The sequence below is a fragment of the Tachypleus tridentatus genome, chromosome 2 (genome assembly GCF_004210375.1).
Source record: "Tachypleus tridentatus isolate NWPU-2018 chromosome 2, ASM421037v1, whole genome shotgun sequence".
Taxonomy (NCBI): Eukaryota; Metazoa; Arthropoda; class Merostomata; order Xiphosura; family Limulidae; genus Tachypleus; species Tachypleus tridentatus.
Genome location: NC_134826.1, coordinates 58,164,741 through 58,187,914, shown reverse-complemented (window position 1 = coordinate 58,187,914; position 23,174 = coordinate 58,164,741). Strand labels below are relative to the sequence as shown.

The following is a 23,174-nucleotide window of genomic DNA, read 5'->3' as shown; positions in this document are numbered from 1 at the left end:
TTGGATTTCAGTACTGCTTCACATTTATGTGACATGCTTTCAACGAATTTATGCAGATATTGGGTGATTGGCTTCCATCCTTCTTTGACTACTTCAAAAAATTCATTTTCTATGTTTTGCTTGCAATTTGTCATTAATTGGTTTAACTCAGTTCAAATTTTCTATCAGACTGATATCAGGTGATTGATTTGGCTTTTCCGTAACATCACTTCTCTTATTTCTAAGACATCTTTTAACAACTCAACAATTGCAGAGAAACTTGTTTGATCACTTTGTAAATTAACTGGAACAAGAAATTCTATGAAGCTACAGCAGATGCAAAACACTTTTCATGAGAAAGTGTGACTAAATTCACAAAATGTTCAGATATTTTAAAAAAAGCCAGGATTTGATATCACATTTAAACAAATCTTGTCCAGTAAATTTTAAAATGCATACAGTTCTACATATTTTTCTGTTATTTAATGAAAAATATAACAAATTAACAATATTTTCAAAGCATTCACTTTTTTTTGTCCACACCCTGTATGTTACGAGCCTATGAGTCTGGAAAACATATTTATGAATCAAAAGACTGTGAAGTATACCTACAAGCATTCCTGCTGAATACCCCATGCCAATAAAATTGATCAACTGACACCTAAGTTGTACATCAGGTTTGAGGTAGGAACAGTCTCAATATTTCAGTTATCCAGAATGCCAGGTTGATTGATTGATTTAGTGTTTTATGGCACAAAGCAGCTGGGCTATCTGCATCAAACATCTGGTAAAAAGGTAAAAATAAATTAAATGTAGTAAAATACATAAAAGGAAATGAAGGTAAAAACAAAACATCATTGAAAAGCATAAAACTAATGTTGACACCTAGTCTAGAGAGAGAGAAAGCAGAATAAGAGAAGTTGTAAAGGACTTTCTCTAGCAAAATGGTAATGATCATAAACTGCCAGGGAGACTAACAGGTAAGTGCAAGAACCACCATCAGTCACCTGAAGTTGGTCTTTCCAGTCCTGGTTCCGGGTTGTGTGTCATAACAGCCATTATCAAACGGTAAAATAATAAAAGTTTTAAAAGACATATAGCAAAAATGTAATAATAATTAGCCGAATGTCCAGTAAAAAGTAAAGTAAATGTAGTAAAATTCGTAAAAGGAAACAAAGGTAAAAACAAAACTGCAATTAAAAACAGAAATTAGCATAAAACTAATGTTGACATCCAGTCTACAAAGTTGTAAAGGACTTCCTGTAGCAGAATGGTAATGATCATAACCCGCCAGGAAGACTAACAGGTAAGTACAAGAACCACCGTCAGTCACCTGAAGTTGGTCTTTCCAGTCCTGGTTCTGGGTTGTGTGTCATTATGACCAAAAGGTAAAGTAATATAAGTGTTAAAAGACATGCAGCAAAATTGCAATAACAACTCGCCAGGACAACTAACGGGTAGTTCAAACAGCAGCGTTAGTCACCTGAAGTTGGCCTTTCCAGTCCTGGTGTCGAGTTATTTAATGTTCTGGCCATTTTCCAGTTTCAAATTGAACAAGAGAGATTGAGACTCTGAAAAGGGAACCACAATTAAAAAGATGTAATGAATAAATATCCAACACTTAAATGAGATTAAAAAGATTAATGGCCATTAAAAAACTAAAAACTTTATCAAGGTGGACAGTGTCACCATCACCAATAACACTGTCCAATGTTAAGGACAAACCCTGGAACAGAACATGTTTAAAATAGTGCCGTCGTTGAGAGTCGTAACAATGGCAAGAAAGTAAAATGTGGCTTACAGTGATTTAAGTGTTACACAAACTACACACTGGTGCAACAGTTCCAGATAAAAGAAAACGATGAGTTAAAAAACTGTGACCAATGCATAGTCTAGTTAGAACAACTTCCTCCTTCCAAACCTTACAGAAGCTAGACGGCCAAAGCCCAATATAGGGTTTTATTTGAAAAAGCTTGTTGTCTTGTTGCTCACTCCAAGTGGACTGCCAGCTGGCACGGAGCCGAGCCTTGAATACAGGACCATAGTCCATGTACAGAATAGGCACAGTGGTGATAGTACCAGAGTAGATACATTTATCTGCCGTATCTGCAAGCTCATTCCCGCAAATACCAACGTGGCCTGGTATCCAAAAAAACTGGATAGAAGTAGATGTTAATGAGAAATGGGCCAATCAGTTTTGAATATCAGCGAGAACAGGGTGTGAGCCAACGTGTAGCAATTCCAGGGCCAGTAGAGAACTAAGCGAGTCAGTATAAATAGTGCAGTTGGAGTACTGCTCAGCTTCAATATGATCCAGGGCAAAAGATATGGTGTACAGTTCAGCAGTGAACACAGAAGCTGTAAAGGGGATTCTGCACCCAACCACTGAACTGCAACAATCTATGGCAGAGCCCACAAAATTACTTAATTTGGAACCATTCGTATAAGTTGGAATGGAATGATTGTTCAAAATATGTTCAGTAAATAAAAGACAGTACTTCAAATCGGGAGTATCTGCCTTTTTCAGATGACTGAAAGAAAGGTCACATTTGGTGGCTGTAATAAGTCATGGTGGGATAGGCTGACCAGTGGATACTGCAATGTTATCCAATGACAGACCCAATTTATCCAATTGTGCCTGGATGCGAAGGCCAAAAGGAGTAATGGCAGAGTGTCTGTTCTTAAAAAGTATGGCCCACTGAGGAAGGAAAAACATCCCCAGGTGGGATGCTTTGGTAAGGAACAAAGTTTTGAAGAATATAATAAAGACAGTTGCAAACAGCAAAGGTGCAGAGAAGGTTCATAAGATTCTACGTATAAGCTTTAAACTGAGGAGGTGCGGAAAGCCCCAGTACAAAGTCAAAGTCCTTGATGATGAATGGGGTCCAGCATCTTTAAGGCCGAGGGTCTGGCAGAGCCAGAGACCATTTATCCATAGTCGAGTTTTGATCAAATAAAAGCATGATATATCTTTAACATAGAACATCGATCCACTCCCCAACTGGCGGTAGAGAGGACATGGAGGATGTTCAGTGCTCTTGTGCATTTGACCCGTAGCTGCTTTAAGTGTGGTATAAAGGTCAGCTTATGGTCAAAGATAAGCCCCAAGAACTTGGTCTCAGTGACCACTGGCAGTGAAACTTAACCGAGATGGAGTTCAGAATCAGGGTGAAAAGCCCGTTGGCAGCAAAAGTGCATGCAAACAGTTTTAGAGAGAGAAAAATTAAAGCCGTTTGCTGTAGTCCATTTTAGTACATGATTGAGGACAGTTTGTAGTTGCCGCTCAATATATTTCATTTTGACGATTGACATGAGATGTGAAAGTCGTGGACATAGAGCCCATTCGCAACAGTGAGAAGGAGTTGTTCCGTGATGGCATTTATCTTTATACTGAAAAGTGTGACACTCAAAACATAGGAGATTCTATGTATAAGCTTTGAACTGTGGAGGTTCAGAAAGGAATCCACACCAAGGGACCAGAGTGCCAGGTCTTACTGCATAGAGTTAAAACTAAGTATACCTAGTCAAGCACTACCTTCCACATAGCAGGATCTAAACATGTGAGAAAAGCACCTGAAAAAAAGAGAATGGAGTACTTACTAATCACAGAGAAACAGAGGAATGTCAAATGGTGACAAGAGGTAAAATGAGACCCAAAGAGCAGAAAACGGTAACATGATGGAAGTAGTAAAATGTAAAGGCATACGGAGTAGTCCATATACCAACATTTATGATGTCCTCCAAGCAAAGGTGAAAATGTGGAGCTAGAGACATGGTCAAATAGGAAGAAACATGAGAAAGGCAACAGTCATCTAGACAAAGGGAAGAATATACCATCTGAATTAAATGGCAAATTCAACCCATAAAAGTAATGGAAGAAAAGTCACAGAAACAGGATTGCATGAAATAAACAGATACAGGAACCACAAAAAGGGAGCAGTGTGTGCCACAAACCATCAAAGAGCCCTAACCTGGCAAAGGGGGTGGTTGGGATCCAAAGTTACAAAGGTTGTATAAGGAGAGAAAGGAAATTGGTGTGAAGGTAGAACTACCCTCTTGAGCAGCTGAAGTCTTGATAGAAAGGAACAACCAGGAAAGAGGAGAACCAAGAAATTATGAAACAAAATACAGCATATAACAACCACATATACATCTGAACGACAATAGCTGTATGCCAACATTAGCAGGAACAGGGAATTCAAGAAAAGGTGATATAATAAACATGAAAGACAGATGCTCAAATGAAGGACAAGTAAGTGTATGGAAGAGAGAAAAGTAGAGAGAATAAAATAACGTGGACAGGACAGATGACTGGAAAAAAGAAGTACGTTCAAAAAACTGAAAGGTGACAGATAATGCCACACAATAGCCCACAACAGAGGGAAGTGATAGACCTTCTTACAAATATCATTATGAAGGACAGAATAATCTCTTTGAACAAACCAACAATAGTATATATACAATTTATATTGGTACATAGCCCAGAATGAAGAACAAACTAGATGGGAAGCACAGGAAACTGTATGCTGGGGGATTATTGGAATGGACCATTATCAACTGGCCCCAAGGAACCTGTAGGAAGTGAAGCTCTACAAACAGCAAGAAGTTCCAAGTTACTCATAGGTAGAGAAGACTCGTAGGGGTTCCATTGCCCTGAAACCTCTCGAGTATTGAGATATGCACCACAACAAGAAAGAGACATATCTGTAAGAGGAGGAACAACCACAGTAGGCTTGTTCCAATTCAACCACCAGTTGAAGATGTTTTTTAAGGGAGAAGGGAAGATGAAAAGTGCACCTTTTGTCAAACAAAACCCACTGAAGATGATGCATGTAGGTACAACCAAGAGGAATGAGGGATTTGAGAGAAGTCCACTTCCCCAAAACAGAAAGAACCTTTTGCATAGTGGGATGACAAGATGCATTCAAGACATTCTATAATTCTCAACCAAAGTTTAGTGGATTGGTCCTGAATGAGGTGGGAATTGAAAAACACTTCAAGATGAACCAAATATTGTGTAAGTGTGAAGAAATACTTCTCAACCTCAACAAGCCAATTTAGCCTGATAGCCTTCTTGAGAATAAATTGGGATTTATGAGGCACAAAGCAGCAAATCATCCATATAATGGTGGAAAAGAAGGCCCCAGAAATGAAGCAGGTGGGCAAAAAATCCACTATTTAACTTGGTTGTAGTTCCTGCTTATGAATGAAAACTAATCCTAAAACACTTCCAGTTCCATCAACAAGAAGAATGTCTGTCCCTAAGAATTATGAGAATTTTCAGCACAAAGTTTCCATGTAAGTAGTTATTGCTACCTCTCTTAATCAAATAATAAAGATGAATAACAACAATTATTCATATGGTATGTTTGAGCACATTTCATGTAATGTTTTACTTGATAATTTGTTTGATATAGTAAGTAATTTAATGAATATTGTAGAAGGTTTAATTAGTGAAACAATAAGTTCTCAGAACAAAATATTTGATTCCTTTGGTGTGAATGCTTATCAAGATACTTTTGTTGATGTTAATGTTGATGAATATTTGAACATTTTGTACTGAAGATTTGATGCAATTTTTAATACCAACTTCAAAGTCAATTCTCTATTCCAACTGGAAATCTCAAGTTAGTGGCTCGTGTACTCCACTCACAACTGTACATCTTGATTTTAAATAAATCTATTTGTAACTAGATTTAAAATCGAACTACAAATGGCTAGCCTACATGGCATTCCACTACAAATTCCTGTTCTGTTTGTCTGGAAATGGTCTGATGTGAGATAGTATGTTGTTTGGTTTACATTATGATTAAATCTTCTACAAAATTACAAAGATTATAAATTACTGATGTGGAGAAAGCAACAGAACTTACAACCCAATTTTGAAGGCCAGAAAAAAATACTAAAAGTTTTTGCCTTCCTCTTTTATAGTCACAGGGTGTCCTGTAGCATTCTAGATGACAAAACTGAAGATGACTCTCATGATGATAATTATTACAACTCAACATAATATGAAACAGTTTTTCATATGGATCACAACATTCTTAATTCCAATGAAAAGCCTTATCTGTACTTTACTTGATACTGAGCAATTAAAGTTGCACACACTTTTTTTTTATTGAAAAAAGGTTGCAGTAGTGGATTTAGCAGTTTGCTACTTTTGCAACAATTAGTTTTCTACCCTTATCCAAGTATAATGTCCATTTAGAATTTTCTATTACACTAATAATATTATTTGCTTAAATACTGTAGATGCAATTATATTTTAATAATTACTTGTATTACAAATATAAGATAAACTCTCCCCTTTTTCAGGACTTCCAATAATTCAAAACTTCATGATTCACTTTGTGCATTACATTTAAAACAAATGGCAAAACATGTAGCATATCTGTAAACTTTTAAAATGATTCTGACTTGGTTCCACCCTCATTTTAAGTTGCAATAAACAGAATGAAAGTATAAACTATCAACTTGTGTTTTTTAATATTTTTCAACTCTTGAGCATGTCATCAAAGGTAATGCTTTTTTTTTTAATGTGTACAGTCAGTACACAGACATTTTTTAACTTTAAATCTGAACAGCACTATATGTAACACATGGAATAAATGGTCAAATAAAAGATTCCAGAGTTTAGCCATACCTGTTGACCAGAGGAAAACTACAGCACCTGATACCTACAAGGCTACTCTTATTAAATAAATATTGATAGCCATTTTTCTGATGCACCCACAGTTGAAATTTAAAGCACATTCAGTGGCTTTAAGCTATGGATTTTCTGAATAGTAGCTCTACATGCCAATCACCAAGCCATGCCAGGCCCAGTGAAATAGGACCTGATGCAGGTAAAAGCCTATGTGATCACTTTTGTGTGCAAGAAATATTATTGTTCAGCACATGAATTCAAAGCTGATCATTTTTTCAGAAATGTTCATTAGTTGTTCTATGTATTTGGCTGTTCAAACTGGTACAATAAGCAAACAGTTGAGTGTCATGCTTCATAATGAAATAAACACAATAACAGTACTCATTACATCACAATAATGATATACTCATTACAAAAATAAATCATAGGTAAGTAAAAAAATAATGTTTTATACAGCAACTTATTACCACCATTATATCAATTATTAAAATAAAAGTTATATTCAGTATTTGGAGTATTAGTATGACCAAACGGAAGCCAAGATAATGACAAATATGTATAATACTGTTTATTACATACACTATAATTAAATTTGTTAAGAAACTTGGGTCATCAATAAGATATATATGCAAAGAGAAGTTGACAAATAAGCATAACAAACACACCTGTCATCAGGCTACCTTAGTGCAAGAAATTTAATCTCTGTTTAAATAGAGAGTTACAATATTTTGTATTCATAACTTACCTGGTTATAAAAGTCAATAAGGCAAGGAGAAAGATAAATATCTATGCTATGCATATGAAAAATGGTGATAAAAATAAGAAATATGGGTTCTTAAATGAAGGACTTGATTGCTTTATCATAAAGAAAGTTTCAATCAGTCTTAAATTTAAAAAAAATTGTTAGAAAATGCAAATAAATTAAATCACACACAAAAGTCTATTATTTTTAAAGAAGGTGGTAGTTTGTAAATATTTTGAATAACACTGCATTACTTTGAATTTAAGATGCACCTTTTTCAAATTTTTCCAAACTGAAATTAGGGTGCATCTTAAATGCAAGGTATTATTTTTCACTCTTTGAAAGTCTGAAAACATAATTTTCCTCAAACAACAAAGATTTTCGAAAAATCCTACATTGAGAAACAGATTGAATTATATTTTTAAAAAGAACTTAGCTTAGAAAGAGTAAAATTACATACAAAACATCAAATTTGCTCATGTCAGTGCCTGTAGCAATGTAATTTTTGATTACAAGAAACCCACTTGAAATAAAAATGTATCTTGGAACGGCTGGTATGGGTATTAACACTTTCATTGATATGCAGAGAAACACATTTTGACCTTCCTAGGTCATCTTGAGGTTAACAAGGAAAATGTTGAAACACTGTTCTCTGCTTATCGATAAAAGTGTTAATACCCATACCAGCCATTCTGAGATACATCTGTAGCATTGCAGTTGGATATCACAATTTTTAGTCTTTGTCTGACTTTAATGTTGTTCAAATGTTATTTTATTGCTGTTGTCTTTTATTACACTTTTTATCCATGGAAAAGTATTTTGTGTATGATGCCAAATTTAAAGAAAAGTTATTTTGTGCACTGAACAGATTAGGAATCGTGCAGCTGGTAAAAAAATATACAGTGAGTGAGGCAAATGTAACATCATTGGTGTAATGTGAAAACCAAGTTGTTTTTTGTAAGAAAAGTACAAAGTCACTTTCTGGCCCAAAAATAGGAAGACATCCTGAAACTGACGTAGCCATTTTAACATATTTCAGAGAGTTATGTAATTCAGGACTACCTGTATTGAGAGAGGTCTTAATGTTAAAAGCAAATGAATGTGCAGGAAACAGGAAATAATGGTATTTATTTCAAGGCTAGTCATGGCTGGTGTGAGAAATTTATGAAAAGAGAAGGTTTATCATTGTGACGAAGGACAACAACTGATACAAAATTGCTGTCAGATTTTGAAGACACACAAAATGGAACACAAGATGACATTCTTTGGAACAACAGTGAACCAAATGATGAAGATGTTTCAGTGTCAGAACAGTGAGTCAGAAGAAACATCAGAGTAACATTCTGATTTAATAAAGTAGGAAGAAACATTATTGTAATGAAAATTTAAAATTTCCTGTATATTTTATATTTTGTTTATTATATTTTAAATACATTATTAACATCTTTGATCCATTAATAAACTCTTTTAAAACATATTTACTCCTTTCTAATTATCATCCAACTTTTTTCCTGAAAATCCCTTTTTAAAAGTTTCTATTTAATGCTATTCTAAGATAAACATGTTTTATTCACCTCTGTCATCATGAAATTTCTCACATGTTTTCACAGCAAAGAACACATCTGTTACTGACAATGAAGATCTGTTCTGTAAATAAACATGAAAATATTAATTACATCAGAGAAACATAACATACAGTAAAATTATTGTGCATCAATATCTCACACAATTTTAAAATTAGGAATAATATATAACATCCCTTTTCAATGCAAAGTATTGAAACACTCTAATCATAAAGATATTATTAGATACTTATTGTAATAAATGACAATGGAAAACAAAGAATTCCAGTAGCATCCAGAAAGAGAACTGCAACAAGTTGTACCCCAGCTATGGTAAGCAAAATGTAACATTTTGAAATAGGTGAGAATCCATGAGCACAGAGATTATTGAAATTCATAAAAACCATCCATGTTTTCTAGGAACCAGTGTACTTGCAAGTGAAACTATTTTTCAGATCTATTGTCAAGATGAATGCTTCTTTTGTATTTAAGTTACTCTTTCCACTATTTCAACTAAATTTCCGTTTTACTTTAAGCATGTATTATTATTTTATAGTTGAATATTGAAATTATTATTATCAAAATAACCAAAATTTTATAATAGCTACTACTGGTGATTAGGCCATTTCAGTCTATTTGTAAAAATATAATGCAAATTAACAGGGACAAACCTTGAACAAAAAACTAAGTACAGAATTGAGACTGATAAAAAACAGAAGGATGAGAAGGACAGAAGCCATGGTGAAAAGACCAACATATAAAGGTAGATCTGAGTCTTTAATACACAACTGTGGGGTATGAGTAATGAAAATACTGCTTGATGAGTAAATTGCTGAGCTGAGTTGAGTGACCAGACAAATTCCACACACAAAAATGGAGTTTGATATTTGGATGAGATATGTCCGATCACAGATGTCAGAAGAGTGGCCTAGACACAACTAAGGGTAGGTGCTGCTGCTCCAGTAAGTATCAGAACAGAGGGAAGCATGTCTGAACTGGTCAATATGGATCAACTAGTGAAACATGACAAGGATTAGTCTCAATAATGGAAATGACCATGGAGATTAGTCTGAAAGAAGAGTAGACATACGGATGAAGGCTCTCCAATCTTGACTGAGGGGCATGAAACAGAAAACAAACGGTATTACAATGAGTGTAAATGGATCTATATGTGATCTTCCTTGGTAAGAACACATCCACTTAAATACTTGAGAAGGAAGGGAGCAAGCACTCTGTAGGTACAACCTGGTTTGAACGAGACAAAAAGTTGACCACTAGATTTATAACTCTAGGAATATGACATGCTGAGATGATTAAATTGTAATTTTTGACCCAGTACAGGAAGTTGGGTGTCTGAAAACACAAAGACCAACACCTGACTCTCCCTTGTTTGGTGACATAGCTGACAACAGCAGAATTGTCAAAAAAAAACTGGCAATATCTGCTCCTGCAGGAGTGTAAGGAAATGAGACATAGTCCAACAAACAGCCAAAAGTTTGAAGAGATTAGTATGAAATGTGGTTTCCATGACTAAGCACTGTCCTAAAATCTAAGAACATTTTAAGGGAAGCTCCCCAACCAACTAAGGAAACACCTATGAACTGGTAAGCATCAGAACTAGGCTGAAGAATGGGAGCCCCACTGTAGTTATGTCTCTGTTGGGCCATCATGCAAGGTTGGCTCTGATAATAGAAGGAAGAGTGACAGATGATTCAAGAAATTGTGAGAGACATTACATCAGTTAATAATTATCCACTGAAGGGAATGTATGTGTGCCTGACCCAAGAGAGTGAGATCTTCCTAGGAAGCTTAGGTCCCCAAAAGAGATAAAACCTCTTACACATGAAAGAAGGTAAATATGCTGCCTTCATGATGTTTTCTCAATGTCCCCAAGACAAAGTTAAGAAGGCTGGGTGTGACTGAAATAGAAATTAAAGAAAACCCCTAAATGAATAAAAAGGATACTGTGTAGAGGTTAAAGGGACTTCTCAAACTTCATAAAAAACTCAAACAGAGCATATTTTCAAAGAGATAATCAGGATCTAAAAAGAGGTAAGAAGAAGCCAAGTCCTTCATGTAATTATGAATCCAAAGACCTAACGAGGGATGATAATGAGCAAATGAGTGAACCAATCAACAAAACACTAGGAGAAGAAGCCAGACCAAACATAATTCAAGATAGCAGCAGGAAGCCAAAATAAGGGTTTATAGTTTGAGTAGATAATGTCTACAATACCTCCATCCTTCTTTGCTAACTTTTTTTGTTTACAACCCCTATTTGCAGGTTTTGAAACTCTCAACTTTTATTTACCTTGTTTGCTTTCGTTTTTTATACTCAACTATGGGCAAAGGATTACTTGATATGGTATCCATCTGACACAGTTCATGATGATTTACTGTACTTATTGACTGTTTGATCACATTAGTTCGAGATGTAAAATGATAAGCTGCAGTTGGAGATTGTCATGGGGATTTCTCTGAGAATATAGCAAGTATTTACAGTTTCTATGTAATTATCCATACGTAATGCACAGTAACAGGAAAATATATGCCTAGACTAAGATAGAAACCCCATTAAGAGTGAATAAAATTTTACAAGTAGAAAGGCACCCTCTTCAACTAAAACATATACATCTAAAATATCACTTTAAAAAAAATTTTCATATTTTTAAAGAAATTACTCTAAGAATCTGTACAATAAAACTGAATATTATGTGTATTAATTTTTTTTACACCTCGACTTCATATATGATATAGGTGTTGGCTCCTTGAAGACACTGATTGTATATCGTGCACAAAGCATTGGGTACCCACATATTACAGTCAGATAATGTTCAACTATTATTGACTAATAATTTCTGTTTCACTCTGCACTTAAAATTTTAAAAAAACAACATATATTTATGCAAAAGCTAACTTCAAGGGTTAGTGATAGAATTATGATGTTTTTAGCTCATGCAAAATATAGAAAAAATAAATCGACTTTTTAACACCCCTATGACTTTTGTAATACTTTATTTAGTATTCTACAAAAGATTTGGACACAACATACCAAGCTATTTTTGTTATAGGTTGGCAAAAGAATAATAACAAAAAAGAATTACAAATGAGAACTTTTCATCAGATTTTCTTTTACTTGCAAGTCTAACATTTGTGTTTTGTGCATTTTTATTCATGTACAATACTAGAGGTTTTAAAGTGTTGTTTAACTGAATCTTTGCTGTTTAATGTGCTTTTTGCCTGAACATTATATCTGAGTTTTGTGCAGTTCCTTCAGTCCCTATCATGAATCACAGTAGTGGTTCAAGGTATATATATACTTAGTGGCACATTCATGAATTTGAAAAGAGGGTTAAGTTTCAACATTCATATTTGAATATAATTTCTATTTATGATTGTAATACTTAAATTATTATTTCCTGGTAAAAAATAAGAATACAAGTGAAAGGGTGACATGCCCCCTCAGCTATGCCAGTGTATATATACTGCATTTAAGATTTAAGTTATAAAGATAGTGACATGAAGTTACCCTTGCAAATTTAAAGGAAATCTGTTCACACTGTTATTGACATTAGTAATGATAAAAAAGATAAGATTATAAACCACTTACACATGAGGAAGCTGAAATCCATGTAACACAATCCTTGGTAGTCTTTAATAAGCAAAATTCAGGAAGACTTTTTAATCTGTAACCTTTTCCTTCATTCCAAATGAACTTAGCCAACTAAATAAAAAATAAAGAGCCATTAAAAAACTGTCCAATAAAAAAATTAACATCCATTCATTCAAAGTTATTCTTTTCCAATGGGTACTTATCCTTCTCATGTAACAGTTACTCTCATTCAGTGCTGCTCTCTATCAGCAATTTTTGGACATGCCACAAGCCTGAAAACACCCACCTATCTCATTGTTAATATGGTACACTATTCCATTCTACCTAACTACCACTTCAACATTAGAAAGAAATTAAGCACTGGTTTTATGAGGAAAAGAAAAGGTAGAAAGTGTGTGAAGAGGTAACTATTGGAAATATACCATCTCTCACACAATAGCTAGAATCTCACACTAAAAAGGTGGGGGAACTGGTATGATAGATATAGATAAGCATCTTTCAAAAGTGTCTGAAAATGGTCATGGATGGGAGAAGAACACACCACTTCTGTACAAGGTATATTCTTTGTCCAGTAACATGATGCAGAAACTTGGAGAAGCATGGCCAATGAATGAGAAAAAATTTGGGTATTCTGACTCTACAGTAAGTTGAAATCACTGTAATTATAAACCAGGATAAGGATAAGAATGAAAGTAAGGTCCCCAGCAAGAGATTAGAAAGAAGGGAAAGCTAAATTTGTTGTGGCCCTCAGTGTAGAGTGGCTAGGGTGTGACTAATCATACTCAACCAGATCAACTGCAGTCAACAACCAGGCAGCATCAGTCATATATAATCCAATATGTGGTAGGAGGTGCATCCAATCTGTTTTTACCTCAAGTTAAGTAAAAAAGAAGAAAATTTCCATACCATTCTGCTAAACAGAGCATATGCATACAAATCCATGATCAACAGCTGTAATCAGGAAACCCAGCATCCAAAACTACATGGACCCATTCCAATGTATGCAACATCCACCTCAGGTAGTAAACCTCCCTGAGAATGCTCACCAGTGAGATATTATTTGCCCCACACATCATCATCTTCTGAACAGTACTGCACAGAACTTGGAGCTCATGAATGATTGACCAACATCTCAAGCAACCACACAGCTGAGGCAAACACAACCAGAACTATGTGACTAAACCTCTGGGACCCAGTGCAGATGTGCAGTGGAGCACATATGGCAAAAACATGTGACCAAGGAAGGTTGAGGAATCACAACAAACATGTGTAGTGATTTGATGATGATTGGGAAAGGAGGTAATTTGAAGTTGAAAAAGAAGAGGAAATCAAGGTTATGCCAGCCAGAAAGGAACAATCACAAGGATCTGCAAAATGTGAAATAAATGACAGAAAAGCCTAAGGAAGACTGGCTAACAGGCTTGATAATGAGATATAAGAGAAGAGTCAGAATAGCCTTAGATAGATGGTAATTGGAAGGATATTGGGATGAGAAACAAAATATGAGGGGAGAGAAAATGAAGGAAAAATTCAATGACAAAACTCTAATCACCCACAGATCAAGAATAAACTCCCACCACAGGTGAACAAAATTGGACATATGCATCCTTACTGCACTAGGAACCACTTAGTAGTCATTGGAACTGTTGGTGACAATGAGCATGACAGTGAGTCAAACAACAAACCCAATGTACTCCTGAAGGAAGGAACAGATGACTGGTGGAAGAGTGCAGGATGGGAAAGAGGTATAGAATTAGGTACGGGGGTCAACTGAGACTAATGGGCATCCAAAGAAGAAAAGGTTAGTGTTGCCTCACAGATTATATATGTAACTTCAGATATTCAAGAATATCTCCAAAAACAGACCTATGTAGAAAAAGAACCATCTTTAGGTCACAAAGATTAATGGAATGTAGATAAACCTCAGACAAAACAGTATATCTACCAAGGACATCTCAACAATAAAAAAGCCACATGTGAAGAGATAGGGCAATAATAGGGAATAGTTACCTTTCAAAACCCCTGAACAAATTAATGGAAATTCACAAAAAGGTACAAGAAGGAAACGTACCTTAGAGAACATGCAAGGCTAATACAAAGTCAAAATCAGGAAAACTAGATGTGGGATAAATGGATATGATTATTAGGATCTGTCCCACACACACAAACAAAAGTGAGTTCAGTTATTGGGAGTCAAGAAAAGGATGATCAGCCTAATTATAATCTCATACATAATAATAAGAATCAAATAGTAGACAAGGCTTGCTGGCACCAATCTGCAATTGAGAAACGAAATGCTCACCTTGATATTAGGAGAAACAAGGAAGGCAAGGTAATTGAACAACATGGTGTCATGTAACAAGTAAAAAAAAAAAAGCACATCAAACTGGGGTAATAGGTAAAATGTAACAACTCTGAGAAATGATGTCTAAAAATGGTTGATGAAGGCCTGGCTGATTCCTCAGGAGAACCACAGGAGTGCATCTCATAGATAAAAGGTGGGAAAAGACTGTCAAAATCTTCATCACCATGGATAAGTTTTTCAGATGCAAAATAAGTCTGAACATTGTTGGGAGAAGAAAGCCAAGCAACATAAAGATCAACCTTCTGATGACTGATGGTCAAAAAATCTCCAGTAGAGACCACCTGAACAGAAGTCTGTGTAACAATATTTGAAGTAGTAGGGATAAAAGCTGAAGTTATAACATGAAATTCTGAAATCATGATTGAGAGCAAACAAGTCAAAAAATAGGAAGACAAATTAATAAATCCAGGTAAATTGATTTGGCTAAATGTTACAGTGAAGAAACTATATAAAACTTAACAGAAATGGTAAAGCACTACTTCATATACATAAAACAAAACTCTGTGAAATCAGCATGATTTCAAAACATTTGCACTAAACAACTGCCTAAAGAGGAGTAATGGTTAGGTAAAATTGAACAGAAGGAGCCCATGTCCATTATGAAGGTGTGTGGCATTCTTACCAGGGGATGGTTATCATACGATGATTTAGGTTTGAAGATGCAGTGAACCACATTAATCTTTGTACTAAAACAGTATCATAGTAACTTTTATAAACCACCACATGCTGAGATAAACAATGAACAAGTAAATAAAATTTGATAAAATGAATACACTAGCTGGAATTTTTATAAGTACTTTAACCATGAGAATGTTTTTGTAAATACTTATTCCACACCTACTAAGCTATATGAATGTACACATATAGTTATCTATTAAACGTACACACCTTCTAATGTACAACAAAATCAAAAATCATACATAGTTAATACTTAGGTCATAATCAAACATTATACACTGAATTTAATATGTACAACCATTATAAGCAATATTATTCTAACTAGAGCTATAACTATTTAATAATGACTATTATTAATTATGTCTTTGCCATAAGGTGGAAAACATTATATTTCCAACATTTCTAAATGTACTCATAACTAATGATTAATTGAAAATTGCATGTGGCCATCACTAACAGCTGACTGAAAACTAGATGCACTCATAACAAAATTAGCTGTTGGCACTCAGCACATGTACTTTCAAGTTAGATATCAATGACAGGCACATCTAGTTGTAGGTGACTACATTTAGTTTTAAATTTAATGTTTATTTCTTAACCAATCATCTTGGAACTTAGTAGGTCTATGCATTTGTTCAATACATCTTCTAAACTTCTGATTTATATCCCTCACCCTCTATTCTGTTACTATGGGATCAAATATAAAAAACAATAACCAGAAATTAGGGTTTCTGGCCTGCTACTTCTTTGAGACTTTGCCCACAGATACCTTAGGACAGACTTAAAACAGATATTCATGAAATCCTTAAAATTTTATTGGGATCAACAGTAAAAAGATTTTGAAAAATTAGGGCTTTGGCTTGCTATATCTCTACATTTTAATCTATATGGTTGATGGCACAAAGATTTACTGTGACAACCTCCACAGACTAAAGCACACTTATCTGAGACTTACCCTTTTCTTTCAATATTATAGGGGTCAATAATAAAACAATTTGTAATATGCATAATGTACAAAGCAATGAATCTAAAGAGTTTGTCTGTATGTATATATAAATTTTACAAGGTGTTGTATTTAATGTTGTTTTGATTCACACAATTATGAAATTGCATTCAGGATGTCAGAGAACTGGTCTTAGTTTCTCAAAAATTATCTGTAGTTTCTTTCATTTATATATTTATGCAGAAATGGACTCTCCTATATATTATAAGGTCTTTTCTACTACATCTTTCTCTCAAAGCAGTCTCAAGTTGATACCATGTTAAGTATTTATTGTTATTAAACATATGTGTGTTGCAGTACATATATATCCCTTCTCATGCTTTGGTAACCAATCTCTCTTAGATTCCACTATATTCACATGATCTTATCAAATAGGGTGGATGGGAAAGACAAACTGTATTCACATGTGAATGTTGTCCTTTCTAGTTTTGAACACTTTTAAAGGTTTAAAAATGGTCTAAAACAGCTTCTTTAAGTGAAATTTCATCTCAATATTTTCAATGTTCTACATTAACTACAATATTTAAAATTACAGTTTTTTTCCCTCTGAAATACATTAACAAAAGAACAAAAAAAAACAGAAATACTGGTGCCAAAATAAAATAGGCAAAACTAATTCAAAAACAACCTCATTATGCTAATAGGAGTTTAAGAATAAAAGTCCATAAGAAACCCATCCCTAATAACAAATATCTTACAAAGCACTATATTATTTTCAGGAGCAGGTTGAAGCTACACTTCTCGTAACAAGTAGCTTACTTAGTACTACACTGTTCCTAAGAAAATACTGAAGCTAAATCTCTTGGTAATAATTAGCCTATTTAGTTGTTTAGCTGTGTCCAAAGGTTCATTTAATAGCCAGTTTATATAGTTCTAAACATTCTGTAGTTTATCGGGTGTCATTCAAACAATGTCAATTTTGTTTTTCTCTTATTAACATAAATCATTTAAAAATGTTTAAAGAGTAATAATAACACCTTAAGTGCCATTCACATGAAAAACTTGATATTCTGATTTGTATAATACCCACTAGTTGGACTAGAGTTCTGTGTTAAAATACATAGCAACTTATTCCATGCATTGAAACAGACCATTATGGTAGAGTTTATTATTTTATTAATGCTTAGAGAAAGTCATGCTGTCATCAGGTACATTCAAAAAATTGACTTGATAGAATAAAATACAAATTTTTCTGAGAAAGTGGGAATCAAGATCAGATACAATTTGAATCAAATTCTGGTTGCCAGGAAGATTCAACCAAATGTGATATCACATCTCTAATAAAATAAATCTGACTTTTTTACATAAATTTAACTGTCTTACCTTATATCAATAGAAATCTTATCCAAATTGTTCAAAATATGAGAATTACTATAGTGCATTCTACAGACAAATAATGAGAACATGTAACAATTTTTCTACTAACTATTATTAACTGCAGCTCACTGAAATTCCCAAAACTTTATTACTTTGAACTCTAGAAAGCAGCCCTAAAACATTTTTATGAAAACAATATGGATAGACAACACAGGTTGCTGTCCAAAGTGTCAAATACTTAGAAGCTCCTGTGATAATATAGATAGAGCTTTAAATTTTACATAAGATGCCAGTTAACCCTATCTACGAGTATTTTGTACTGAACATAAAACAAAGTTTTAGTCTTATGTTGAAAATTTTATTAAACTACTTTTTTTACATTATTCCAATTAGAATAGCATAAAATCTTAGTTGATAATCCATATTTTAATAGTATACAAGTTTTAAGATCTTAATTCTACAATATTTTAAAAAATCCTGAATTTCCCCTAGTGTGACATTTGCTCTTAGCATGTCATCATCCTTATTTTATCTACCACCCCTCGAAAAAGTGTGGAATTAAATATATATTATTCTCTATAAAGTGACATTGCTCAGGTACACCACATTTATTATAGTCTTTAACTTTGTTTGATTACAGAACTATCAAATAGAAAATCAAGCCCCTCCCTGCTACACCCATCTGTCACGTCCTCTGTTTCATAATTCATTAATAGTTTACTCTCACATTTAATTATACATTACCTATAACCAATAGAAACTCAAGGTTTATATTTGTCAAATCACATGTTGTATAGTGTCATATTCTGAATGGTTAAATGTCAATTTCACTTAGAGTATGAACAGCACTTCCTTCAGAAAGTTAATGAATAGGTTGGATGAATTTGTAATGACTACTGTTGCAGAGATAAAAAAGCTAGAAAAAATTTTGAAAGGTACAGGAATTTATCTGATTTGTGCATGTTATTTGTTTATATTGTTAGGAGCATTATTTACTTAAATAAAAAATTATTACTTGCAATACTATAAGTAGTATAAAAAATTAGAGTTAGTTCTCTTTGACAACCAAAAGCAAGAAAAAATACTATTTGATAAGTATTTTATTTTTTGTGTTTATTTTTATGTATAATTATAAAAAGCAATTAAAATGTAAAACTTTTGTTTGTTTGTTTGTTTGGAATTTCGCACAAAGCTACTCGAGGGCTATCTGTGGTAGCCGTACCTAATTTAGTAGTGTAAGACTAGAGGGAAGGCAGCTAGTCATCACCACCCACTGCCAACTCTTGGGCTACTCTTTTACCAACAAATAGTGGGATTGACCGTCACATTATAACGCCCCCACGGCTGGGAGGGCGAGCATGTTTTGGCGTGACTCGGGCGCGAACCTGCAACCCTCAGATTACGAAGCGCATGCCTTAACGCGCGCTAGGCTATGCCAGCCTAATAATATTTATTACTATTATTAAAATAAATAATAATAACAATAATAAAATAAAATTGTTTCATGATGCACTCATGCAAACTGCTTGTCCCAGCTGTAAGAGCAAGCTTGCAAATAATGTAATTCAGTAATGTAATGTGAGCTGCATGTTCTCTGAGAGATTTACAACTTTATAAGCACATAGACAGTAGTTAATCACTGTTCAAAGGGTAATAAAACAATAATATTTATAAACAGATATATACCTAACTAGAGATAATTAGAATAAACAAATGTGGTGGTTTCGTATTACAATATGAAGTCATTATAGAAAGAAAAAAGGGTAATTTAGATTTAGTTCAGCTTTTTCTTGGTGGTTACAAAAGCAGTCAGATTTACCATTCCCATTTTGAGTTAGGTTAAAGAAAATAATATAATCTATCAAGTTTTACTGAAAAAAAAATGTTTGAAATCTATTTAAGAGATCTTAAGAATTACACAAAGGAAGTTTTAGATTTCTGAGATGAGGAAAAGTATTTTTAATTTTAACATGCAAATTACTTTACTGACTATTCAAAACAAATATTCAATATATTTATGGTCAAATCTTTATTTTATTAGAAATACTTCACTGAAAAATAAGATTTTTTTTTATGTGATAGACAGTGAAATACTGCCAAATTTTGTGAAGACGTACACACTATATTGAAAGTTAGAAGTATTAAATCTAAAAATACTTTAAACAAGTATAAAAAGTTCATATGATTAGTCATGTAGACCAACTCCACATTGAAAGAGTTAAGATCTCAGTATGAGATGAATAAGCAAACAAACTGATGGTAGCAAAGTTTAGACTTTTGTCTAAAAAAGTCTCAAGACTTTTATGACATTTTAAAGTTAATAACTTCATAAGTTCAATACAGTTTCTGGTTGCAAGTTTTCTTACAATATAGGTTTAAAACAACAAAGCTGTAATCAGTAATTTTTTTAGAATTAAGATTTAAACTGCTTTTAGTATAAATTATGTGCTACTTTGACATACTCTACAATCTTTCACACACACACACACACACACACACACAGACATAGCTAATAAATGAGAACTTCTTCCTAAAATTAATTTTACCATAAAGGATTAAAAGTCCAACTTAAATTGAAATTATCTGCATTAAGCCTTGATTTATATGGGTCAGGTAATGGATTCTGTCAACACCAAATATTTAAAAAAAAATTAACAGTGCCAAAGGAAATGAATAAATAACAACATCAGATGCAAAACTGATGAACTATAACACACATTTGAGATCATGTGTTACAAAAATGTAATGCATGAAAGATAACAATGCAATCACTGAATACCCCAAAATCAGTACCCATTTGAATCTTTATAGTTGCATTTACACCAAAATGTGCATCTAAGGATCTTTGTTTTACAGAATTACATACACAATTTATTAAATAACTTACATTATTATCAATGTAAGACAAAAAAACTTGGAATCAACAAAACTGTTTATAATCATAATTGTAACATGAGTTTTAATTTCTTAACTTGAAAACAATTTTTAAAATAAATTATCGCAAACCTTCACTTCTCTGTATCATGTGACACTTTTTGATTCAAACTGCCCATTTAATATTTTCTTTCTACCCCTGTATGATCATAACAGTTGGGAACAAATTACAAACTTTGCTAAATAAAGGGCCCTTTTCAAATACTTTCAAGCCTGTGAATTCCATTCTCAATTTCAACGATTTCCACAGATGTGTATGCACCCTATCAAGCACATGTGCCTGCCTTTCTGTCATATATTTCTTTTAAAAACTTTTAATAGTTTTCCCTGACATTTGCTAATTGTTTAGGTATAATAAATAGAAAGATATTTCAACTTGCTGTATATCCTACTATTCTAGCTTCTTCTCACAACAGGTTTTGAACTATTTAGCCTCAGTTTCATTGCCTGCTATCATGTGGATCATTTCAACTGGCTATTGGAATTTATTTAACCCATTCATAGAGAAAGCCAGTTAAACAACAGTAGTTTTAGGACATCAGTTTTGTACATGTTAATATTCTAAGTTCAAACCTGTACATCTAAAATATATAAAATTATTTTATGTACTATCAACATCCACGTCAGAATGTTGAGTTACATTTTGTTGGAATTTTAAGATCAAACACTACAAAAGCCCATACATAAGTACTAAGTTTTTTGTTATGAGAGTTACTAAGTGTAAATGGGTTTCACTGTACCCTAAGTACAGCTATAAAGCAATAATTTTAAATGACCCAAAATTAGAAAAGTCTATTACTTTTGTCTGTAAGAATAACTAGTGTAATTGTTTGTTATAATTATGCAGCCATTCTAGAAAGAAAGGAAAAAATGGGCACTTCAGGTTTATTTCATCTTTTTATTTTATAATACAATGTTGATTTCTCTACAATATTAGTGCAAGGACAGAAAAAAATAATAGATGAAATATAAAGTTTCACTGAAAAAAGAACTCTGATATTAATTTAGGAGCTTCTAGGAATTATGAAAATGAAATATGAAAATAGGAAGATAAAAAGTATTTTTATTTTAATGTGAAGATCCCCTTGTACTCACTTAGTAAAAGTTTAGTAAATTCATAGACACATTTTTAGTAAAAAATGTACAACAACTTTTTACTCAAAGCTTGTCAGATTCATGAAGATACATTCAAAGTAACAGTATGTATAATTTCATGATCACATGGTGGTTACAAATATGTTCAAAATGACCAAGCCCTTAAATGGAGAATTAATAGATGTAAAAATACATTAACATTAGAAAGTACGCCACTGAGTGCACTAAATGATACCTCTATGCACTCAGACCAAAAAAGGATTCTGATGTTTCTATTACAGTCGCTGTAGCACAGTTTTCAAGGAATAAACTTATTTTCTATTACTAATTCTTACAGTAATACAGAAAAACATAGCTGGCACAATGAAAAACCAAAAGAAAAGATTTATTCAAAAAGTGGCCTCTCTCCCAAGTACATTTTTTTCAGTTTCCAAATGAAAACTGGTCAAGAGAGTTTCTAAAAACTTTACTGTTATGTATTATTAAGTGTATTACAGTAAAAAGATGAATAATTCTGATTTCAGAAATTATGTCCATGGTTAGGGTAATACTGTTTTCTCTAGGCTAATAATTATTATAAAAACATCTTATTTTTTGCAATGCAAGTTTATAACTCAAATCACAAGAATTCTGCATAAGAAAATATTGTATCTCCTTTATTTTTTTATATAAGAAACAATGTACTAACAAACAATTACCATAAAGTTGGCATACAAAGTATTCATGCACTTAGCTATCATTATGAAAATATTATAATAGATTCTAGTAGGGGCAGTTATTAATATTTTGAAGGCTTATCTCAATAACTACATTCAAAAATAAATACAATGATCTCTCATTTATTGATATCCACAACAACAAAATGCACATGCTACCTTGCAGGGCTCAATGATCTTGTGATTCACAGAGGCCCCAATATACCAATAAAGCTCCTCTACCATCCCAGTGGAGGCCCATACATGAATTTGAGAATTATGAGGAGGATCACAAACACAAAACCCAATGTTAGATTGTAATTCATCAATCCTGTAAACCTATTCCAAGATTCTCACACAATATACAATATACAGAACATTATACAACTAATATTAACTCTATTCATAACAAACACTAGAATTAACAGGAGGTAGAATTAATGGTAGTTAATACATTAAAGTGATTCATTACTTTAAACGATTTCCAAAGAAATTAAAGTTTAAATTTAAAAGTTTTTACATTCTGTAAAAGTCATCAACCCATA

At 33.2% G+C, this 23,174-nt stretch overlaps 1 protein-coding gene across 7 annotated transcripts in view; it reads right to left on the bottom strand.

The window, feature by feature from the left end:
• LOC143243916 (beta-1,3-glucosyltransferase) overlaps positions 1–23,174 on the bottom strand; it is an 87,144-nt gene that overhangs the window by 25,592 nt on the left and 38,378 nt on the right. For all 7 annotated transcript variants that reach the window (XM_076487700.1, XM_076487706.1, XM_076487707.1 and 4 more), the window contains 2 exons: positions 12,540–12,653; positions 8,942–9,014 (listed from right to left, as the gene is read on the bottom strand). In XM_076487700.1, the coding sequence (XP_076343815.1) occupies positions 8,942–9,014; positions 12,540–12,653 (187 nt within the window). The remainder of the gene's footprint in view (positions 1–8,941; positions 9,015–12,539; positions 12,654–23,174) is intronic.